This window comes from Gossypium hirsutum, chromosome D11 (assembly GCF_007990345.1).
Source record: "Gossypium hirsutum isolate 1008001.06 chromosome D11, Gossypium_hirsutum_v2.1, whole genome shotgun sequence".
Classification (NCBI taxonomy): domain Eukaryota; kingdom Viridiplantae; phylum Streptophyta; class Magnoliopsida; order Malvales; family Malvaceae; genus Gossypium; species Gossypium hirsutum.
This window is the reverse complement of record NC_053447.1, coordinates 72,079,264-72,098,613: the sequence shown is the minus strand read 5'-3', so window position 1 is coordinate 72,098,613 and position 19,350 is coordinate 72,079,264. Positions and strand designations below refer to the sequence as shown.

The window sequence follows — 19,350 nt, the reverse complement described above, 5'->3', positions numbered from 1 at the left end:
ACTTTTGTTGTTTCAAAGAACATTTCAATGCTGGTTGACTTGCTTATTTCTTTCTATTTTTGTTCTAAATTGGAAAAAAAAACAGTTAGTATTTCAATAATTTGATCTGTTCTGAGTTAAATTTAGGATGGGGGCTTGGGATGCAGAACTTAAGTTTAATGTTGAGGGTGGCATTTGGCAAAATACCCAAATTCTCTACTATCGTGAATGCTAAAAGGCAAAATATTACCTAGAGACTATCTTTATGAGGTCGAATTCAGGGAGTAATCCATCATATACCTAGAAGAGTACATGGGCCACCCAGAGAGTGCTGCAGGAGGGGATGTGCTGGCAAGTGGGGGCAGGGACTAATATCTCAATTTGGGAGGATGTGTGACTACCGAGATCCGTGGACTTCAAAGTTCACAATAGTGTTAGGATGAGTGATTTGAATGTTGTCTCGGAATTAATCGATCAAGAACAAAGATGCTGGAAGAGAGATCTTATTACCAAACATTTTTCCTCAAAAGAAGCTGAGCGCATCCTTTGTATTCCACTATCAAAACACACTCAGGAAGACAGGCTGGTCTGGTGGGGTGAGGCAACTGGTGAGTACATCGTTAGGAGTGGATACAAAAGATTATTACAGGGAGAGGATACATCTGAGCCTAGACACTACAATAATGATCACACCATTTTCTACAAGAAGTTGTGGCAGACAGATTTGCCATAAAAAAGTAAGATTACAATATGGAGGCTATTTAATAACTACATTCCAACGTATTGTAATCTCCGTTACAGAAGGCTTCGAAGTCAACAGTCTGTCCTTGATGCTCAGATGGAACTGAAACGACAGAGCATGCTTTCCAAGATTTTATCACTGTAAAAGAAATATGGCAGCAGTTAGAAAAAAACATGGAATCAGGATGTATTACAGAGTGGATTTAGAGACTGGTTAATGGATATTGTGTCTACCATTTCAGCACGCAAATGTAGAACAGTGTTCTGTGTTGTTCCAATAGGGTCGGAAGCGTGTAAATTATTGTACTAAAAAATCACACAAAGTTCAATTCCCAGGGAAGAGAGGTGGATCACAAGGATCTCTTAAATACCAAGTCTTTCCTTAGTCAAAATATTCCTTCTAATGTAATTTAGTAGCACAATTAAATACTACTATTATACCCTCAAATATTGAAAGAAAAATAGGACAAAAAGAACATAAGAGTTTTAACGAGGTCCGGTAAATTATACCTACGTCCTCGGGCACTAACACCAGATGATAACTTTACTATCTCCAAAATATTACAAGCAAATAGAATTCCTTAAGAATTCTCTAATGGGAGAAGAGAGAAAACTAAGAGAGAAAGATTGGTTGGGATGGTGTAAATGAGAAATGGTTAGGCCTATTTATAGTTGAGGTTTAGGGACTAACTTGCAAATGGCCTAAAAAATTAGGGACCAAAATTACAATTATCCCATTCAACTTTAAACAACTTGCCTACCATTTTTTTCTTTCGGTGCCACTTGCACCTCCCATTTTTTTGACTTTTCAACACCCCTTTTAATTTGTCTTTTCAACATTCTGTGCTCCTTAGGTCATTCGGGCAACAAGGAATAAAGAGATGCATGAAGGGATTAAAAAATCTTCACATGAATCAGTTGTTTTCATAAGAGAATACCTCAGGGAAATTGATGATATAGAAAGAAATTTACCTGCTAAGAGATTATGATGGAAAGATGGCGCCCATAAGATCCAGTGTTTATCAAAATAATAAAAAAAATTTTGCGAAGAAGCATTATTAAATCATATAGTTTTATGATAGTAAAAATACAATTTTATCATTTTAATAGTTTATATCTTTATAATTTTTAAATGATTAAATTAAATTTTTATCATTTTTAAAGTGCCAAAATGTAATTTTATCATATATTAATCTTAAATTTTATAAATTATAAAGGGACTAAAAGTTAAAATTTCCATTTTAGGCTGCCTAGATACTTCCCATCTCAACAAACTCAGTATCAAACAACTGTAATCGGTAAACTATTCAAAATTTTTTATTTAAATCATTGGAGAAAATAACCTAATCAAACCAACTCGAGTAATTTAATCTTAATCTCGAATACAATTATATTGAAAGCCATAAACTCGTATAGGAAACCCTCAAAGTCAATGACAAAACGAATTAAAAGCCATTCACTAATGCTGATTTTACTGAAGATTTTGCAGCAAGTCTGCAACTGCAAAACAACCTTTGATTAAGGATCTCTTCGGTTACAGTGGAAACCAGAATTCGAGTTTCGATTTCGAATCTCAATAGCTTTTTTTTTCTTCGAACATTTTCGATACATATTGCAATAGGTTCGAGGTAGTCTGGAATTTCCCCCCGAGCAGTGTTGTTTAATGCTTGTTCTAAGCCTTGGAAATCTTTGAACTCCACTTTGTTGTTGTTGTTTTTGTCATAAACTTGATTCTTCAAATCAATAAGTTTAGTTGTAATACTAATTCTTCATCCTAAAAAAAAAAACATGAAATCTCAAATCCATTACTAAACAACCATCCAATAAATTCTTAGATTTGGAAAATAATCACATTTATGAGTTATACAATTTTCGGAATTCAACTTATCAATTGCTATTTGGACAAACCGTTACCTTTCATTAACTTCATGGGTCGGGTTATCTACTCAGAATTTAGACGGGTTTGGATAAAAAAATTAAGTCTATTTAAAATATTAACATGTTTGGGTAAAATTTTAAGTTCATATTTCAGGTTGAGCCAAGCTTGAATAAAAATAAAATGTGCTAATATCATACTTAGGCTCAACTTGGCCTATGAGCACCTCTATCTACCAATATTGTATGTATGTATCATACCTTTTTTACTAGAGTTCTGTGATGAATTCCTGAAATTTATTTAATTGAGCCATAAATAAATTATACAAAGCCAGAAATTTTGAGCCGTAAATAAATTATTCGAAGCCAGAAATTTTAGGGGGCGAGATAAAATTATAAAATTTTGGAAGGGCCAATGCTAAAAAAATTGTGTTAAAAAAAAGCTTAGATTAAATTATTAACTTTTCATAGGTCTAAAAAGTGAATTTTTCTATTTAATTAAAGGCTAAAAGGACTTAAATTTAATGTTTTAATTTATGAGAGGTTATAAAAGAATATTTTCCCATCTAGCCAAAGGGACTATATAGGTTAATATGAATGAGAAGTGTGCAGATACTATATTTTTAACAATGGTTGGATCAAGTTCCCTTACTTTATCCAAGTCTGAAAAAACAAAAAAATTTAAGATCTTGAAATCAAACTTAGCATTTTCTTTGAGTTTCAAACATTGATGTACCTCTTTGACCGTTGTTCTAGTTTCTTTAGCTTCTCTACTAATTCGAGTAATCTCCGCTTCACCTCATCTTCTGTTAATTTTTCACCCTCATGCTCACTCTTGATTTCTTGGTACTTTTTCATAATGTCTCGGATATCAGTTCGCACGAGCCATTCAAGCGATTCAATTCGGTCGTGACAATTGAGAATGAGAACAAAATCAGAGGCTTTCCTCTTTTCACAAAATATACACACACAAAATATTCGAATCAGTAAAACAGACTAAATTAAAATTAAATCAGAATCAAATTATATTAATTAAAACTGAACTAAGGACCAAATCACACGTCTGACAAACAATGGAGGACCAAAATAGATATTAAGCCTTCCAACAAAAACGTGTAGATCCAGGGGGACACAAACGGGTCAACGGACGGATCCCCTCTTTTAAGTAACATAAAAGCCACTGCTTTTTGTCAATTTTCTTAAAACAATTTCCAAAACCTTTTCTTTTTCCTCTTTGTCCTTTATGTTCCGGTGATCGGAAAACTCAAATACTCACTGAAATTTTGAACTTTTCCTGTTTTTTTGGACTACCTCAAACCTATTGCGATCCGAATCCAAAAAGCTCATGGAAAAGGTACTGAGGTTTCTTATATAGGTATTCAAGTTCTGGTTTGCACTACAATCCAAGAAATGGAAGATTTTCTGGGTGAGGATCTAGAGTGGTATACATTGAAAAAGTAGGTGGCAACTCTTGTTATGGCTAAAGAAATTGATTTTCAAGTGGGATTTGTTGATAATATGTTGAAGACCAAGTTGCTTGCCTACTTTGCTACTCAACAATTGATGGATGTGATTAAAAAAGGAATATAATTTAAGGGTTAAATCATGAATTAAGTGAAAACTTTATGGCATTTGAATTCACTTGTTGTGTCACAATGTTGCTCAGATTTTTTTATTTTTCATGAAGTACTCATTAGACCTGTCCATGGGCCGGGCGACCCGGCCATGCTCGATGGCCAGCCCGAAATATGGGAGAGTTCGTGTAAAAATGTAGGCCCGAAATATGGGCTTGGGTAAAAATTGAGGCCCGTTTTCATGGGCTTGGATAAAAATTGAGGCCCATTTAGAAAACGGGCCGGGCCCCGGGAAAATTTTTTTGGCCAACTAATTTTATATATATATTTTTTAAATATATATATATTTTAAATATAATAGTTTTTTATTTTAAGTTTCATTTACTTTCATTTCCTTATTGGCCAACTAATTTATCCAACTAATAGTTTTTTATTTTATTTGTCCAACTAATTTATGTATAAATAAGAAATAGAACAGATTTGCTTATTAAGAAAGAAAGAGACCCACTCAGCTTACTAACAATTAAGACAATCAAGTTTGTTACAAAATAATAATAATAAAATATCAAGTTTGTTTTACTAATCAAATGTTAGATTTTGTTACAACAATTAATACAATTAATATAATTAACAATTAATACAATTAATAATTTGATAATTTTATTAATCAAATGTTAGATTTTGTTACAACAATTAATACAATTAAAAATTAATAATTTGATAATTTTACTAACAATTAATTTTAATTTTAATTAAAAAGGGCATGCTCGGGCCCCATATTTTTCCCCGAGCCGAGCCTGGACAAAATATCAGGCCCATATTTCGGGCCGGGCTGGGCCCGGGCCTAGGAGGCAGGCTGAAATTTTTTTCAGGCCCGGCCCATGGACACCTCTAGTACTCATGTCTTAGTCATAAAGGATCGTTTAAATATATGAAAGTTTTTAAAAAGAACTAAGTATACCAAATCGGATACATACACATATTGACACTCACACTCAAGTCTGACACTTAGGAGTGTTTAAACAATTAATTGAATCGAACTAGCATTAACTAAATTAATTAAACTTTTTAATCATGTAACCATTAATAGAACTAAATTTTTTAAAAATAATCGACCCGAAATTTCTCGGTTTATTCGGTCGGTTAACCGAATTAATATATATATTTTAAAACAAATATAAAACATATCAAAAAAATAAATTAATAATGTTTATTTGACCGAATTAACCAAATTAATTAAATTAATCAAATTAACCGAATAGCCTAATACATATAATATATAACATTATTTATTAAATTCAGTTAATTTGGTTAATTATACAATTTCGAATTTAATTAACCGTAATCGAAATTCTAAAAAAGTCGTTAATCAACCTCTTATCGAATTAGATCAATTAATCAACTGATTAACCGAATAAGGTCAATTTGATAGATTTTAACCAAAGTTTGAGCACTCCTACTAACACTTAACAAACTAGGTAAAATAACAAATAAATTGTTGCAAAATACCAAGTTCATGCAAATATAGTTTCGTGTATTTTGTTGCAAATGCAAAACACCATTTGATTTCTCCAACTTAGCCTTGTTGAGTGTGGCCCAACGTTTTCAACGTCTCCCAATTTCTCAACTGCAAAATCTTTCATCTCTTTTAAAAATTATATAAACATAAAATACATATAAATACATTATTATAACACAATAAAAATAAGACATGAAAATAATAATAATAACTACATGAATTATATCAATGTCTCGGAATCTATATGATAAATTATTAACCTATGAAAATGTGCACAAACATAAAACATTATTTTAACATAATAAACAGGCTAAATAGGTAATATATGCTAATTTTATTAATTAGTCCAACACGTTGTTATTTTTCAAGATTTAGGAAAATAGATTGATTTTGAAGAGAGTTGGACGCTCCTTTTGCTAATATGTCAAGAAAAGTGTATCTAGCTAGATGTGTTCTTTTTGAAATTTCTAAAGTTAGACGTACTTTTCTTGACATGTCAATAAAAAATTCGTCCAGCTGAACTCGTTTCCGCACACCCTCTTCAAAACCTACCTATTTAGTCTAATAAACTAGGTAAAATAACTAACACAATTTCATAGATTAGCACATGGTGATGAAATATATCAATGTCTCAAAAACCATATAGTATAAATTATATTGCAAAACACCAAGTCCATGCAAGACACCCAAAACCATATAGTTCAAATAGAGGGAAGTAAATATAGAAACCCAAAGTCCATCAAACCAAATAAGTTCAGTGAATTTTGCTGCAAATGGAAAACACCCTTTGATTCTCAGCCATGCGAGCTAAGCCACCTTTGATTTCTCAAACCTCATTTTCTTTAGCCTCGTCCAAGATTGTTCTGTAAGCAAAGTAGACATACAAATTCTTCCTTAACAAATCATCAGCAAATCCCACCTGAAAACCAAGTTCCTTGGCGTTGTTGAGTGTCGCCCCCCACTTTTTCAACGTTTCCATGTCCAATTTCTCAACTGAAAAAGCTTCCATCTCTTTTACTGCAGCACAAACCAGAACTTGAGCAGTGTTATGGCCAAGTTCAGTAACTTTTCCACGATCCTTTTCGATTCTAGTAGCAATAGATTCAAAGGAGCTCGGAGTTTTTCCCAATCAGTTTTCTGCAACTCTTCTGCTAAGCCTGGGAAATGTTCTACCCCCACGTGGTTGTTGTCTTTTTCATAAAGTTGGGTTTCACAATCAGTAAAAGCAGACCGGAGATTATTAGGAGGTCGGAAAATTGTATCAAAATCAGTATTTGAGAAGCTTCCAAAATCTAAATTATCAAGATCAAAATCTTGATCAACAGTAGTAGGAGAAACCTGAAACAATATACATAGAAAACGATAAAGTATGAGAATGGCATGTATATGATTATACGAGAAAGGATGGTGGCATGTATATGATTATACGAGAAAGCATGGTATAAAATTGTGATTCTATGTTATCCATATATTTTTCTAAGAGAATGATAAATCAATTTTTTTCCTGATTTTTAGTATTTTCAGTTAGATTTAATTTTTTTTTAGGAAAATCTGATTGTATGAAACAAAGACGACATGTCATCTATATCCTTTTTTTCAAATTTCAATAGTTTAGTGCTACATTAGCATTTTCATCTTGAAAAAATCAAATTCAAATAAAAATTTTAAAATTCAAGATGAAATTACTTAAGTAACATTAAACTACGAGAAATGAATAATAATCCTGCTTCATACAATTCTTTTTCATGTATTAATTGAGATTTAATGCGATGTACTTAAAAGGTAAATACATTATCAATGAGTATTCAACAAATTCATGGATCTAATAAATAATCATAGATGATGGATATTGCAAGATGATTATGTTCATTAATAAAATATATATTATATCATCTAAAATATATTTTTATTATTTTATTAATTTTTAAATAGTAAAATGGGTCTTTTTAGACGGCCCAAGCTTACTCGAAAACAAGTTTAGGTTTGAAATTTTTTTGGGATTAGGTGGCCCAAGCTGATACATGGGCACCTCTAGCATAAATACCACAAATGTCTTGTGATCCTAATAGTAGAAAAGATTTTGTTTCATAAGCTAACTTTTGAGGGTTTAAATTTCAAAATATTTACATAATATTTTCAAAAATAAAAAGTTTCTATTTGGTTTCGGGATTTGGAGGTTGAAACAAGTTTGTTTTTAAGAACAAGATTTACATCAATAATAATATCGATACCAATCGAAGTAAAACTCAATTAGCAACAATAAAATTTTTTGAAACCTAAATTATATTACCAAATATTTTTGGTTGGTGGTTCTCAAATGCTACTTGAGTCAGCTGATGCCTAATGCATTATACATATATATATGTATGTATGTATGTATGTATGCATGTAAATCATACCTTTTTCTTTATTGTCTCCTTGATGTTATCCTGAAATTTAAAAGAAATATAAATTTAAAGTATTTATGATGTTATTCTGAAATTTAACTGGAAAGATACAGGAAGGCAATTTAAGAATGACATGAGACATTAAGGTAAAAGAAAAATAAAAGTTTTTTTTAACAATATCGTTATAAGTTCTGATCATATTTATTTTTTTTAAAATAATATCTAGAACTACCCATAGCGACTCCTAATCCATAAATAGGGGGATAATGCACTTTAACACACTAGAACTCACATTCTCTTACATTGACAACAATATCCATACTAATCGAACTAAAATTCAATCAACAAAAAAAAAGAAAACTTAAAAAAGATAAATATACATGAACCCATATCCAATGTCTTATTTCTAAGTCTAAGAAAACAACTATAGTGAAAAGGAAATTATGATTATAATGTAGCAATACATATGCAAATTTAGGTATCAAATATGGCCTTCCAAATTCTTCTAAATGCATTAAAAAATTAGAAAAAATGAACAAGTATATGCTGGACATAAAATTTTGTATTTGATATCTATATTCGTATTCAAGTAACATAATTAAAAATTTGACTTTTGCAACGTCTAAAAATAATTCTAGTGTATAAGAAAAGAGAATTCTTATAAGGAATAATACTTACTGTACCGTCGATATATAAATTTCATACATCATCAATAAATCATAACATTACACATCATCATTAAATTAAACAAAAGATTACGCATACCATGTGAGGATCAGAGTTCTCAGCTGTTGTTGAGGGCTGAAAAACCAAATTAAAAAGTTAAAGTTAGATTGGAGACTAAAGGTGAATTTGGATGGATGGTGCGGTGTGTTTAATTTACTTTTTGTCTCATGCTACAGTTTTGCTACAGTATCTAATTTCACCGTCACCATTATTTTTACATTAATCATGGGTAAACGCACCTTCTATCCAGACCCACTCTTAAATTGAGTAATTAAATTTGTAAAAATTAAAGATACTTTTTTACGTTGATTTTCTAACGTTTCAAACTCGCGTCCTGCTACTAGCAATCTTTTCTTTGCCTCTTTTATAGATAATTTGGCTTTAGCTATTGCTCCAAACTTTTCCTTAATGCCCAGGAGATCCTGTCGCACTGGCCATTGCTGGCCAAGCACTGATTCCATGTCTGTCTCCATGTCCTTCCTTCCCCAAAATATACACACAAAATAGGTGTTAAAAGAAAGAAATATATTTACATTGTCATTACAAGGATTTTTGGATCATCTCCTACAATATATTGTCAACTTTGAAAGTAAAAACAGTTCACAAATCTTAATTAAATTTTGTTTACTATTGAAGTTAGAAAAGTATTTTTCAATCCAAAAAATAATTTCAAACAAAAAAATTGGATAAACAACTAGCTTTTTAAACAATAATGTTTCCCGATAAATTGAAAATATATTTAAAAAATGTTTTTACACGCACTAAGATAATTGTAATTTAATAAGTAAATGCCTCAAATAATAGTAAAATTAACAATAAAATAAGAGTTATACAATATCACAATAATAACAACAAAATAATAGTAATATAACAGCAAAATCACAGCAAAATAGCAACAGAAAAAAAAATTTCAAGTCAAATTCGGGCTGGACTAAGCCCAGGCCAAAAAAGTCTTGTTCGAGGCTCGACCTATTTAAAAAATGGGCTTTATTTTTTATCTAAATCTATTTTCAAGCCTATATTTTTACCCAACTCATGATCAATTTTATCTAAAATGCAAAGTCCACTTTGTCCTAGTCATTGCTAGTGGCAATTTTTTTTTACCTTCAACATATATATAAAAAATAAATAACAATAACGTGAATTAAATTCAATTAGCAGACCTTACTTTCTTAATCAACCTGTTAACCCGATCAGTCAATATTTTCACTATTTCCTGCACGGTTTTGCCTTTTATAAGGTCTTCCAAGCTTAATTTTTTACTTTTGGACCGTGGTTGATGTTGGGATAGGTGCTGTTTCTTTGTGACTTGTTCTTCAGCTCCCGGTAAGCATCTTTTCATGCCTGCACTCAGCGAGTTTTCATCTGAGATACCTCTCTCTTGAAAGTTCGGATCGGTTGCGGGTGTCACCCTCTCATGCTGTGACAAGTCTGGAATCTCTCTATACTTATCTTCGGGGAATGATATGTTAGAGATGCTCATCTTGACACAGATCTGAGATTAAATCAAATCATTGAAATGAAAAGAACAGAAAAAACACAAACAAGTTGCAGGTCAACAGCATCAAAATCTTCTTTTAAATCAGCAAAACAAAACCATATGAAACGATGATGAATCAAAGTAAAGAAATTATGCAAAATCAAAGCAAGATGTGATCTGTACTTACTTCTACTGCAGTAAAGAAAAAAGGGAGCAGGTTGGGGTGTGGAAGAGTAAAACGGAAGAAACGAAACAGATCTTTAATGAAATGGAATTAAAAATAATGTCAACTTCCATCACAGAAAGCTCGAGATAACTTCCTGTATGTAAAATTGAAGCGAGAATACTACTGGAAAGTTAGGAGGCAAACATGGCGCCATATGCTTCAAAGAAAACGCGTGCGCAGTAGGTTAAAAAGGTCAGTATTTAGTGGAGATAATAATTTATTTAGAAGTCACCATATTGTTGAGGACGACTATTTTAGTTCATTTCGACAGTAATGGATAAAACAATTAATATCATTAAAGTTGAATATGCTCGAGCCCATCGCGAGAAAGTTATGTTGGAGTTGAATATGCTTGCACCCATCGCGAGAAGCCATTGTAATATGCGCGCGAGAAAATATAAAAGTCCATGGTGGGACCATTTCTCATCAATCAACATTATTTTTATCATATTATATTGTTTGGTGGTCTCTACAAACCTGAATTTTCATCTCCTTCGACTCACTATTTCACTTTCCTTGATTTTAGTTTGAACCATCAATGGCGGAAGCATCTGTCTTCAACTTGGCCGATTCGATCATAGGCAAATCCAGCTCCCTTACTTTCCCTGAAACTGAACCGTGGTTGAATCTCAGAGATTACGTCGACGACCTTAGAAGCATCGTCTCTGCAATCAAAGCTAAGCTTCTTGACGCCGGAGAGCGATCTGGGACCAGCAATTTCACAGCTTGGCTTAAAAAGCTGAAAGATGCACTTTGCGATGCCAGTTTCTTGCTCGAGGAGTTATCTATGGCTTTCTTGCTCGAGGAGTTATTAATCGGTTGCCTATTCAGTCTTTTTTTGGCCAAAATGTGCGCTCAAATTCAGGCCGTTAATAAGAGGTTAACTTCTCTTGAAAGTGAGTTAAAAATCCTTTTCATGGCTGGAACGAGGCAACAATGGCACTTCGAAATCATTTTCATGGCTGGAACGAGGCAACAAGGGCACTTTTTTGTGCATAAAGATGAAGAGCAATCCGTGAAGGACTCTTCTTTTCAAGGACGGCTTAAAGTGCAGAAAGATTTAGAAAACATGCCCGTTGATTCGATTAGCCCACTTTCGCAAGCAGCTTGTTCGCTTTGGAGAGATATGGTGAAAAAGGTACGTCTCAAATCAGTTTACTTTCAATCTCAAAATGTTGTCAAATTAAGATAATTAAATTCTATTCAAAATCTCGAAATAAAGATGTACTTTCTCTGACCAACGAATTCCTCTGTTTCTCCTGCTTTACTCTTCGGCGGCGGCGGACTTTACTGTGTCTTCTTCTCACCGCTATAGAGAGTTGAAACCTGTAAGTACTCCTAAATCTACTAATTCATTATCATATCCCTCTTTATAATTTTTCTGTTGTTCTGAATTGGGAAATCTGAGTTAAATTTCTCAGCTCCGTTCGAGAAGATGCATTATGACACAGCAGAATTCGGGCGTCTTTGTCGTAAACGGAACTGGTTGAGCTTTATGTCGAATGAAAGCAAGAAAAGCAATCGGAAATTTGTTTCCGATGACTTATTGAGACAAGAAAGAAAAAGAACAAAGAAACAGTGGCAGCTCCCGTACCCGGAAGAATCATTAACTTCCCAGCCACAACGAAAATCAAAAAGAAAAGAATGCGCTTTAAATTTTTTTATCAAGGGGGGATCTGCGCAAGAAATAGATCGAACCAAAAGAAAGACAAATAAGGTAAGTCTCTTAATCGAACTTACTAATTCATATTCAATTGGTAATTTTTTTTAATTATTATAAACCTAAAATAATCCCAGTAAAAGGATTAGGATGTAGAAAATTGATCAAAATTTGGAGAAATAAAACAAAGAATATAATGAAAAGAGAAATAATTTTTATGGAAGAAAGAAAACACCCTTTTGATTAATTTTTATTTCACTCACTCAATAATATTCCTCATCACATACAACTCTTTATATAGGAGTTGTAAGTGACTATTCATTTATATCACTAAATGCTAGGAGTTGTGACTATTCATGCATGTGTGTATCTTTTCATATTCAAGCCTCTTAACTTTTCATCTTCAAGTCTCTTCACTATTCATATTCAAGTTTTTTCAGTTTTCATATTCAAGTCTCTTCACTCTTCTAACTTTTCATAATTTATTTGTGCAAGGTTAATTTAATTATGTGCCAACAATGCCTCCCTTAAATTAAACTTGCTTTGAACTCCCAACCTTTCAACATTTTTCTTGAAGACTTGTCCACTTAGAGGCTTTGTAAAGATATCAGCCATCTGATCTTCCGTCTTGCAATATTCAACTTGAACATCACCATTATTCACTAGTTCCCTCAAGAAGTGATATCGAATGCGAATGTGTTTTGTCCTTCTATGAAGAACTGGATCTTTTGTGACCGAAATAGTAGAACTATTGTCACAAAACAAAATTGTTGACTTGCTTTGCTTCTGCTTAAGACTTTCCAAAATTCCACGTAACCAAATCAATTGACATCCTGCATAAGATGTAGCGATATATTCAGCTTCTGTAGTCGAAAGCGCCACAATTGATTGTTTCTTTGAACTCCATGAAACTGCACCACTACCAAGGTGAAAACATAACCAGAAGTGCTTCTGCTATCATCAATGCTTCCTGCTAAATCACTATCCGTATAACCAATGAGATCAACTAATGTATTAGCTTTATAGAAAATTCCATAATCAATGGTTCCCTTCACATATCTCAATATTCTCTTGGCAGCCTCCCAGTGATTGGAGTAAGGTTTCTCCATGAATCTACTTACCAAGCTAACAGCATACACGATATCAGGCCTTGTCGAAGTCAGATACATCAACTTCCCAACCAAACTTCTGAATATGGTGGAATTGACAAGCTTTCCTTCACCCTCTTTAGATAACTTCAGACCTGTAATGCATGGAATAGAGACTGGATTCGCATTTTCCATCATGAATTTTTTTAGAACTTCCTTTGCGTAGCTCTCTTGTGAAATAAAAATTCCTTTCTCGGATTGATGAACTTCAATGCCAAGAAAATGATGAAGTTCTCCCAAATCTGTCATCTTAAATTCTGCCATCATTGAGTGCTGAAATTCTTTCAACATCTTCACATCATTTCCTGTGAAAATAAGATCATCAACGTAGAGACTTACAACCATGAATCTTCCTTGATAATTGCCTTTGATGTAGAGAGTATGCTCATATGGAGATTTCTTGAATCCACACTTCTGAAAATAAGAATCGATGCGGCTGTACCATGCTCTGGGTGATTGCTTCAACCCGTACAAAGCTTTCTTCAACTTGTAAACTTTTTCTTCTTCTCCTTTTTTGACAAACCCTGGTGGTTGATCAACATAGACTTCTTCTTTGAGAACACCATTCAAAAACGCAGATTTTACGTCCATTTGGAACATTTTCCAATTTTTTTGGGCAGCAAGAGAAATAAGTAACCGAACTGTCTCAAGTCTTGAAACTGGAGCAAATACCTCTGTAAAATCTTCTCCTTCCTTTTGCTTGTATCCTTTTGCAACCAGTCTTGCCTTGTACTTGTTGATAGAGCCATTCGGATTCATCTTTGTCTTGTACACCCATTTGACTCCAATTGAATTCTTGTGCGGCGGTAAATCTGTGAGTTCCCATGTATCATTGTTTTCAATTGAGCAAATCTCTTCTTTCATGGCTTTCCTCCATATTTCTTCTTGATATGCATCATCAAAAGAAATTGGATCTTCTCCTGCAAAGAAGGCAAAGAATACAACATCATTTTGCACAACTTCATCCGTTACATCATATAACTCTTTGATGCTTCTCGTTTTTCGGATCGGGCTAGATGAAGAAGAATTTGATGAATAACTTGCGGAAGCAGGAGGATTTCCTACTTGAGCATCATCTTCAGCATTCTCAATTACTGCCTCTTCTTCTTCTTCAAGTTCAAAAGGAAAATTGGCAAATTTTCCTTTTCAACTTCCATATCTTCAAACATGGAATTTTCATCAAACCGAACATCTCGGCTTATCACAATCTTCTTTTTCACCGGATTGTACAACTTGTATGCCTTACTTCTTTCACTATAGCCAATGAAAATGCATTTCTCTGACTTGTCATCCAACTTGCTTCTCATTGCATCTGGAATATGAGAGTAGGCAACACTCCCAAATACTCTAAGATGACTAACACTAGGCTTTATACCATACCACGCCTCATGTGGTGTGCAATTCTCCAAGCTTCTTGTCGGTGATCTATTTATAAGATAAACTGCACAAGAAACAGCTTCAGCCCAAAATCTTCTTGATAACCTCTTCTTCTTAAGAAGACATCTAGCCATTTCCATAATTGTTCTGTTCTTTCTTTCACACACACCATTTTGCTGAGGTGTATGGCGAACTGTCATTTCATGCCGGATGCCACTATCTCGACAATATTTCTCAAATTTTTTTGAAAAATATTCACCTCCACGATCTGTACGCAAGGTGTTAATTTTTAGCCCAGTAAAGTTCTCCACTTTTGCCTTGAAATCTTGGAATCTCTGAAAAGCCTCTGATTTTTCTTGGACACAATACACCCATATCTTTCTTGAGTAATCATCAATGAAAGAGATAAAGTAACGATTACCTCCCAAAGATGAAACTGTCATTGGACCACAAAGATCTGAGTGAATAAGTTGCAATGGTCTTCTTGCTTTCCACGAGGATTGAGGAGGAAAAGCAATTTTGTGTTGCTTTCCAAGTTGACATGCTTCACAAACATCATCAAGCCGATCGATTTTTGGTAAACCTCTAACCATCATCTTCCTTGAAAGCATCTTCAAATTTCCATAGTTTAAATGTCCATATCTATCATGCCATAACTTTGAAATTCCTTTATGAGCACCAATAAAACAAGACATATTCTGACTTTGAAGGGTAAGAGAGAAAAGATTATTTGATGCCACTCTAACTCTAGCAACAACCTGATTTTTCTTTGATAAATAGCAAACCATGTCACGGAAATGAATATCATACCCCTTCTTCAAAAGATGCCCAACGCTAAGCAGATTATTTTTAAGACCAGGAACAAAATAAACTTCAGACATTTTCTCTACCCTTCCTTGCTTTGTTTTGAACTCCAACTCACCAACACCGCTAACTTTGTAAGCTTTGCCATCTCCTACTTTTACTTCTCCACAATCAGATTCAAAGAACTTTGAAAATAAATTTTTGTTACCTGTCATATGCTTGCTAGCACCACTGTCTATGTACCAGACATCATCAATCTCTCCACCATGAGATACGAGCAACAAAGTTTCTTGCTTTTGCTTTTGTACTATATTAGTTTCATTTTTCTCTTCTTTTTTGTACCAGCATTCACTTGCCAAATGACCAGGTTTGCAACAATTATAACATTCAAAATAGCCACGATCTCTTCCTCTTTGATTTCCACGTCCATGTCCTCTTTGTGATCCTCTAAAATTTTGACTTTGGTTGGCTTCTTTCCATCCATTCTCCGTGCTTGCATCTTCACCTCTTTCACGAGCATTTGAGCCTCTTCCTCTAAAATTTCTTCCTCTTCCACGACCACGATTTCTCCCTCTTTGATTTTTAAAATCTCCCTTCTTCTCATTTAGAGACAACTTTGACTGGAGTGCTTGATCTAGATCTACTTCCTTTTTCTTCTTGTTTAATTTTTCTTCATGGGCTTGCAACGAACCTGTGAGTTCATCAATAGTCATGGTACTCAAGTCATTTGATTCTTCAATGGCAACCACAATGTAGTCAAATCTGGAATCTAAAGAACGGAGGATTTTCTCAACACCACGAATATCATCCATAGTTTCACCATTTCTTTTTAATTGATTGACTATGGACAAAACCCGTGAACAGTAATCAGAAACTGATTCTGACTCTGTTTTTTGCAATCTTTCAAACTCTCTTCGAAGAGTTTGCAACCGAACTCTTTTCACATTTTCATCTCCTTTGAATGAATTTTGTAAAAATTCCCATGCTTGTTTTGCCGTGGTGGCACAAGCTATTTTTTCCCAAGCCGCTTCATATGATTGAACTCCTTGATATATCCAAAATAAGGCTTGCTGATTTTTCTTCCTTGATTTTCTTAGACTCTTTTTTTGAACTTGTGTTAATCCTTCCTCCTCTTCAGCCTCAACTTCATTATAACCTTTTTCAACAATCTCCCAAACTTCTAGAGATCCAAGAAGAGCCTTCATTTGGATACTCCATTTGCCATAATTTTCTTTGGTTAATTGGGGAACGGAAGAAAGAGGAATAGAATTGTTCATTTTGATCGAACCTGGCTTTGATACCAATTTGTAGAAAATTGATCAAAATTTGGAGAAATAAAACAAAGAATATAATAAAGAATATAATGAAAAGAGAAATAATTTTTATGGAAGAAAGAAAACACCCTTTTGATTAATTTTTATTTCACTCACTCAATAATATTCTTCATCACATACAACTCTTTATATAGGAGTTGTAAGTGACTATTCATCTATATCACTAAATGCTAGGAGTTGTGACTATTCATGCATGTGTGTATCTTTTCATATTCAAGCCTCTTAACTTTTCATCTTCAAGTCTCTTCACTATTCATATTCAAGTTTTTTCACTTTTCATATTCAAGTCTCTTCACTCTTCTAACTTTTCATAATTTATTTGTGCAAGGTTAATTTAATTATGTGCCAACATAGGATGCAAGTAGGGCGGTGATGAATCGAACTTGAATGAACTAGTTTCTATTCATGTTTGTTTTATTCTTAAAATTTGTTTGTGTTCAGTTAATTTAATAAACTTAGCCTCAAAATCAAGTTTTTATTTCCGAAATGGTCCCTGTCTAGTCCAAAAATCCTTGGAAATGGTAATACCTCTTAACAGTTGGTCCAAAAATCCTTGCATTGACAATGCTGTAGATTCTCTCTTAATACCTGTTTTGTGTGAAAAGATTGGTGAGCTAATATATTGGGAAAGGAAGTTGGAAAGCATGGAGATGAGGAGGAAGAAAACGATCAAAAAGCAATGGCTGCAATCTGATCCTCTAGCGATTAAGCAAGAGATCCAAGAAATTGACCGCAAGTACAAGGATGCTGTATTAGCAGAAGACGAGGCGAAGTGGCGACTGCTTCTAGTCGGAGAGAAGATTGAAGAACTTGATCAACAACAATCAGAGGTACGTCAATGATTAGAATCTATTTACTAAGTTTAATTACATGATCTAAATGTCTAATTTAATTCTCCAACTTGGTTTTTGAGGACTTGGATAAAACAAACATGAAATTTCAAATACATATCAAGACATCAATTCTCAATTGAGTTCTATGTAGTCATGTATAGGGGCATAACTAAGCCAAGCGAGTCTGAATAGTGTTAAGCTTTAAGCTCAAGCTCAAGCTCAATTCGAAATTTGAAATTTAATACTCGACTTGAGATATAATTGAGTTATTTGAGCCTGATATTGGCTCAATAATTAAACTTAAGGTTAATAATATAATAAGGGCAATAACATAATTTTGTAATATAAAAATATAAAAAAACTCAATATGACTCACGAGTTGTTTGAGTCAAGTATTACTAATCTCGAATTCAACTCGATATTGATAACTCAAGCTGCTCAAGTTTAAACTCGGCTCGAAAATTACCGAATCAAATTCGAAATTTTTTTACTCAAACTCGAGTAGTTTGTGAGCAATAATATCTAATTTACACCCCTAATGATGTAGACAACATTCTCACAATTCATGTTGTATTTATTTCATTGCTCTGAATTTATGACTTGTTTTCCATGTTTGTTTGTTTTAGTTTTATTTTGCACCTCGATGGTCGGAAAAAGTGACTGCAACCGATTATCGTCCAATTATGCTAACTGGTGAAGAAGTACTATCTAAATTGCGTGATTTGGAAAACCAACTTCACGACGAGGACAACAACAAAGTGGAATACAAAGATTTCCTAGGCTTGGAACAGGCCTTAAAGAAAACTGCTTGGGGGAAAACTCCAGACTACCTACAAACTATTGCGATCCGAATTGAAAAAGCTCGAGGAAAAGCTACTGATGTTTTTCATATCCCCGCTCAAGTTCCAGTCTGCGCTGCGATCAAAGAGATGGAAGATTTTCCGGTTGAGGATTTGGACTGGGATACATTGAAAAAGTGGGGCGCTACGCTTAATTACGCTAAGAAATATGGTTTTCAAGTGGGATTTGCTGATAATCTGTTGAAGAAGAATTTGCTTGCCTATTTGGTTATTCAAAATCTGCCCAAATCGACCGCAAAAAATTAGCTTCCCAAAAACAAATGTTTGTGTCGCTGTTCTAGCTTGCTGTTAAGTCTACCATAAGATTGCCTTTAATGTGTAATGTGTTTGTCTTGCATGCCTTTAATGTGTAATGTGTTTGTCCTTTGAGTTTTCTATATTTACTTTTCTACATGTGTGATGTTTGTGGTATTTGAAACTAATGCTATGTTTAATAAATTGGAAAATTAAGTATTGAAAAAATAAGAATGGAAGCCCCAAAGGGAGAATTAAGAATTTTTTTTGATAGGGGATCAAAGCAGTTTTTCTTGGAGATGGAAAATTCATCCGCCCAGTTTTATCAACTTGCAAATTCTCCCTCAATTAGTTAAAAGAATGAAATTGACTGATATTATGACGATACTAGGTAGCATAGATATCATTATGGGAGAAATGAATCGTTGAAATGATAATTTATCTGACAGAAATAGAAGATATTAATTCCTTTTACACATTGAAATCTTTAAAAGAGATCTATGGAATCATATGGATGTTGGTCCCTATTTTGACTCTTGTATTCGGAATCATAATAGGTGTACTAGTAATTGTACGGTTAGAAAGAGAAACAT

The 19,350-nt window shown here is 33.5% G+C and overlaps 2 protein-coding genes across 3 annotated transcripts; one reads left to right on the top strand and one right to left on the bottom strand.

Annotated features, from left to right (window-relative positions):
• Window positions 1–6,288: 6,288 nt before the first annotated feature.
• Window positions 6,289–10,751, bottom strand: LOC107940434 (uncharacterized). 2 transcript variants are annotated; one of them, XM_016873854.2, is made up of 6 exons: window positions 10,469–10,751; window positions 9,970–10,296; window positions 9,098–9,277; window positions 8,841–8,876; window positions 8,088–8,117; window positions 6,289–7,026 (listed from the first exon to the last, which is right to left on the bottom strand). In XM_016873854.2, exons 2-6 carry the CDS (start codon window positions 10,282–10,284, stop codon window positions 6,703–6,705), a joined length of 885 nt encoding a protein of 294 aa, XP_016729343.2. In that variant the 5' UTR covers window positions 10,285–10,296; window positions 10,469–10,751; the 3' UTR covers window positions 6,289–6,702. The 2 variants fall into 2 exon arrangements, with proteins under 2 accessions (XP_016729343.2, XP_016729344.2); XM_016873855.2 differs by lacking the exon at window positions 9,098–9,277.
• Window positions 10,752–10,979: 228 nt separating this feature from the next.
• Window positions 10,980–19,020, top strand: LOC107940451 (uncharacterized). Its single transcript, XM_016873880.2, has 5 exons — window positions 10,980–11,645; window positions 11,823–11,835; window positions 11,929–12,224; window positions 17,436–17,660; window positions 18,290–19,020. Exons 1-5 carry the CDS (start codon window positions 11,046–11,048, stop codon window positions 18,767–18,769), a joined length of 1,614 nt encoding a protein of 537 aa, XP_016729369.2. The 5' UTR covers window positions 10,980–11,045; the 3' UTR covers window positions 18,770–19,020.
• Window positions 19,021–19,350: the final 330 nt, after the last annotated feature.

Bases quoted from the DNA above. Each gene is read 5' to 3' on its own strand.
- LOC107940434 (XM_016873854.2), bottom strand. From the start codon at position 10,284: ATGAGCATCTCTAACATATCATTCCCCGAAGATAAGTATAGAGAGATT. The intron at 8,118-8,840 runs GTATGCGTAATC...TTTAAATTTCAG, and splicing joins AGAACTCTGATCCTCACATG to GATAACATCAAGGAGACAAT. The intron at 7,027-8,087 runs GTATGATTTACA...ATATTGTTTCAG, and splicing joins AGGAGACAATAAAGAAAAAG to GTTTCTCCTACTACTGTTGA.
- LOC107940451 (XM_016873880.2), top strand. From the start codon at position 11,046: ATGGCGGAAGCATCTGTCTTCAACTTGGCCGATTCGATCATAGGCAAA. The intron at 12,225-17,435 runs GTAAGTCTCTTA...TTGTGTGAAAAG, and splicing joins CCAAAAGAAAGACAAATAAG to ATTGGTGAGCTAATATATTG. The intron at 17,661-18,289 runs GTACGTCAATGA...TGTTTGTTTTAG, and splicing joins TTGATCAACAACAATCAGAG to TTTTATTTTGCACCTCGATG.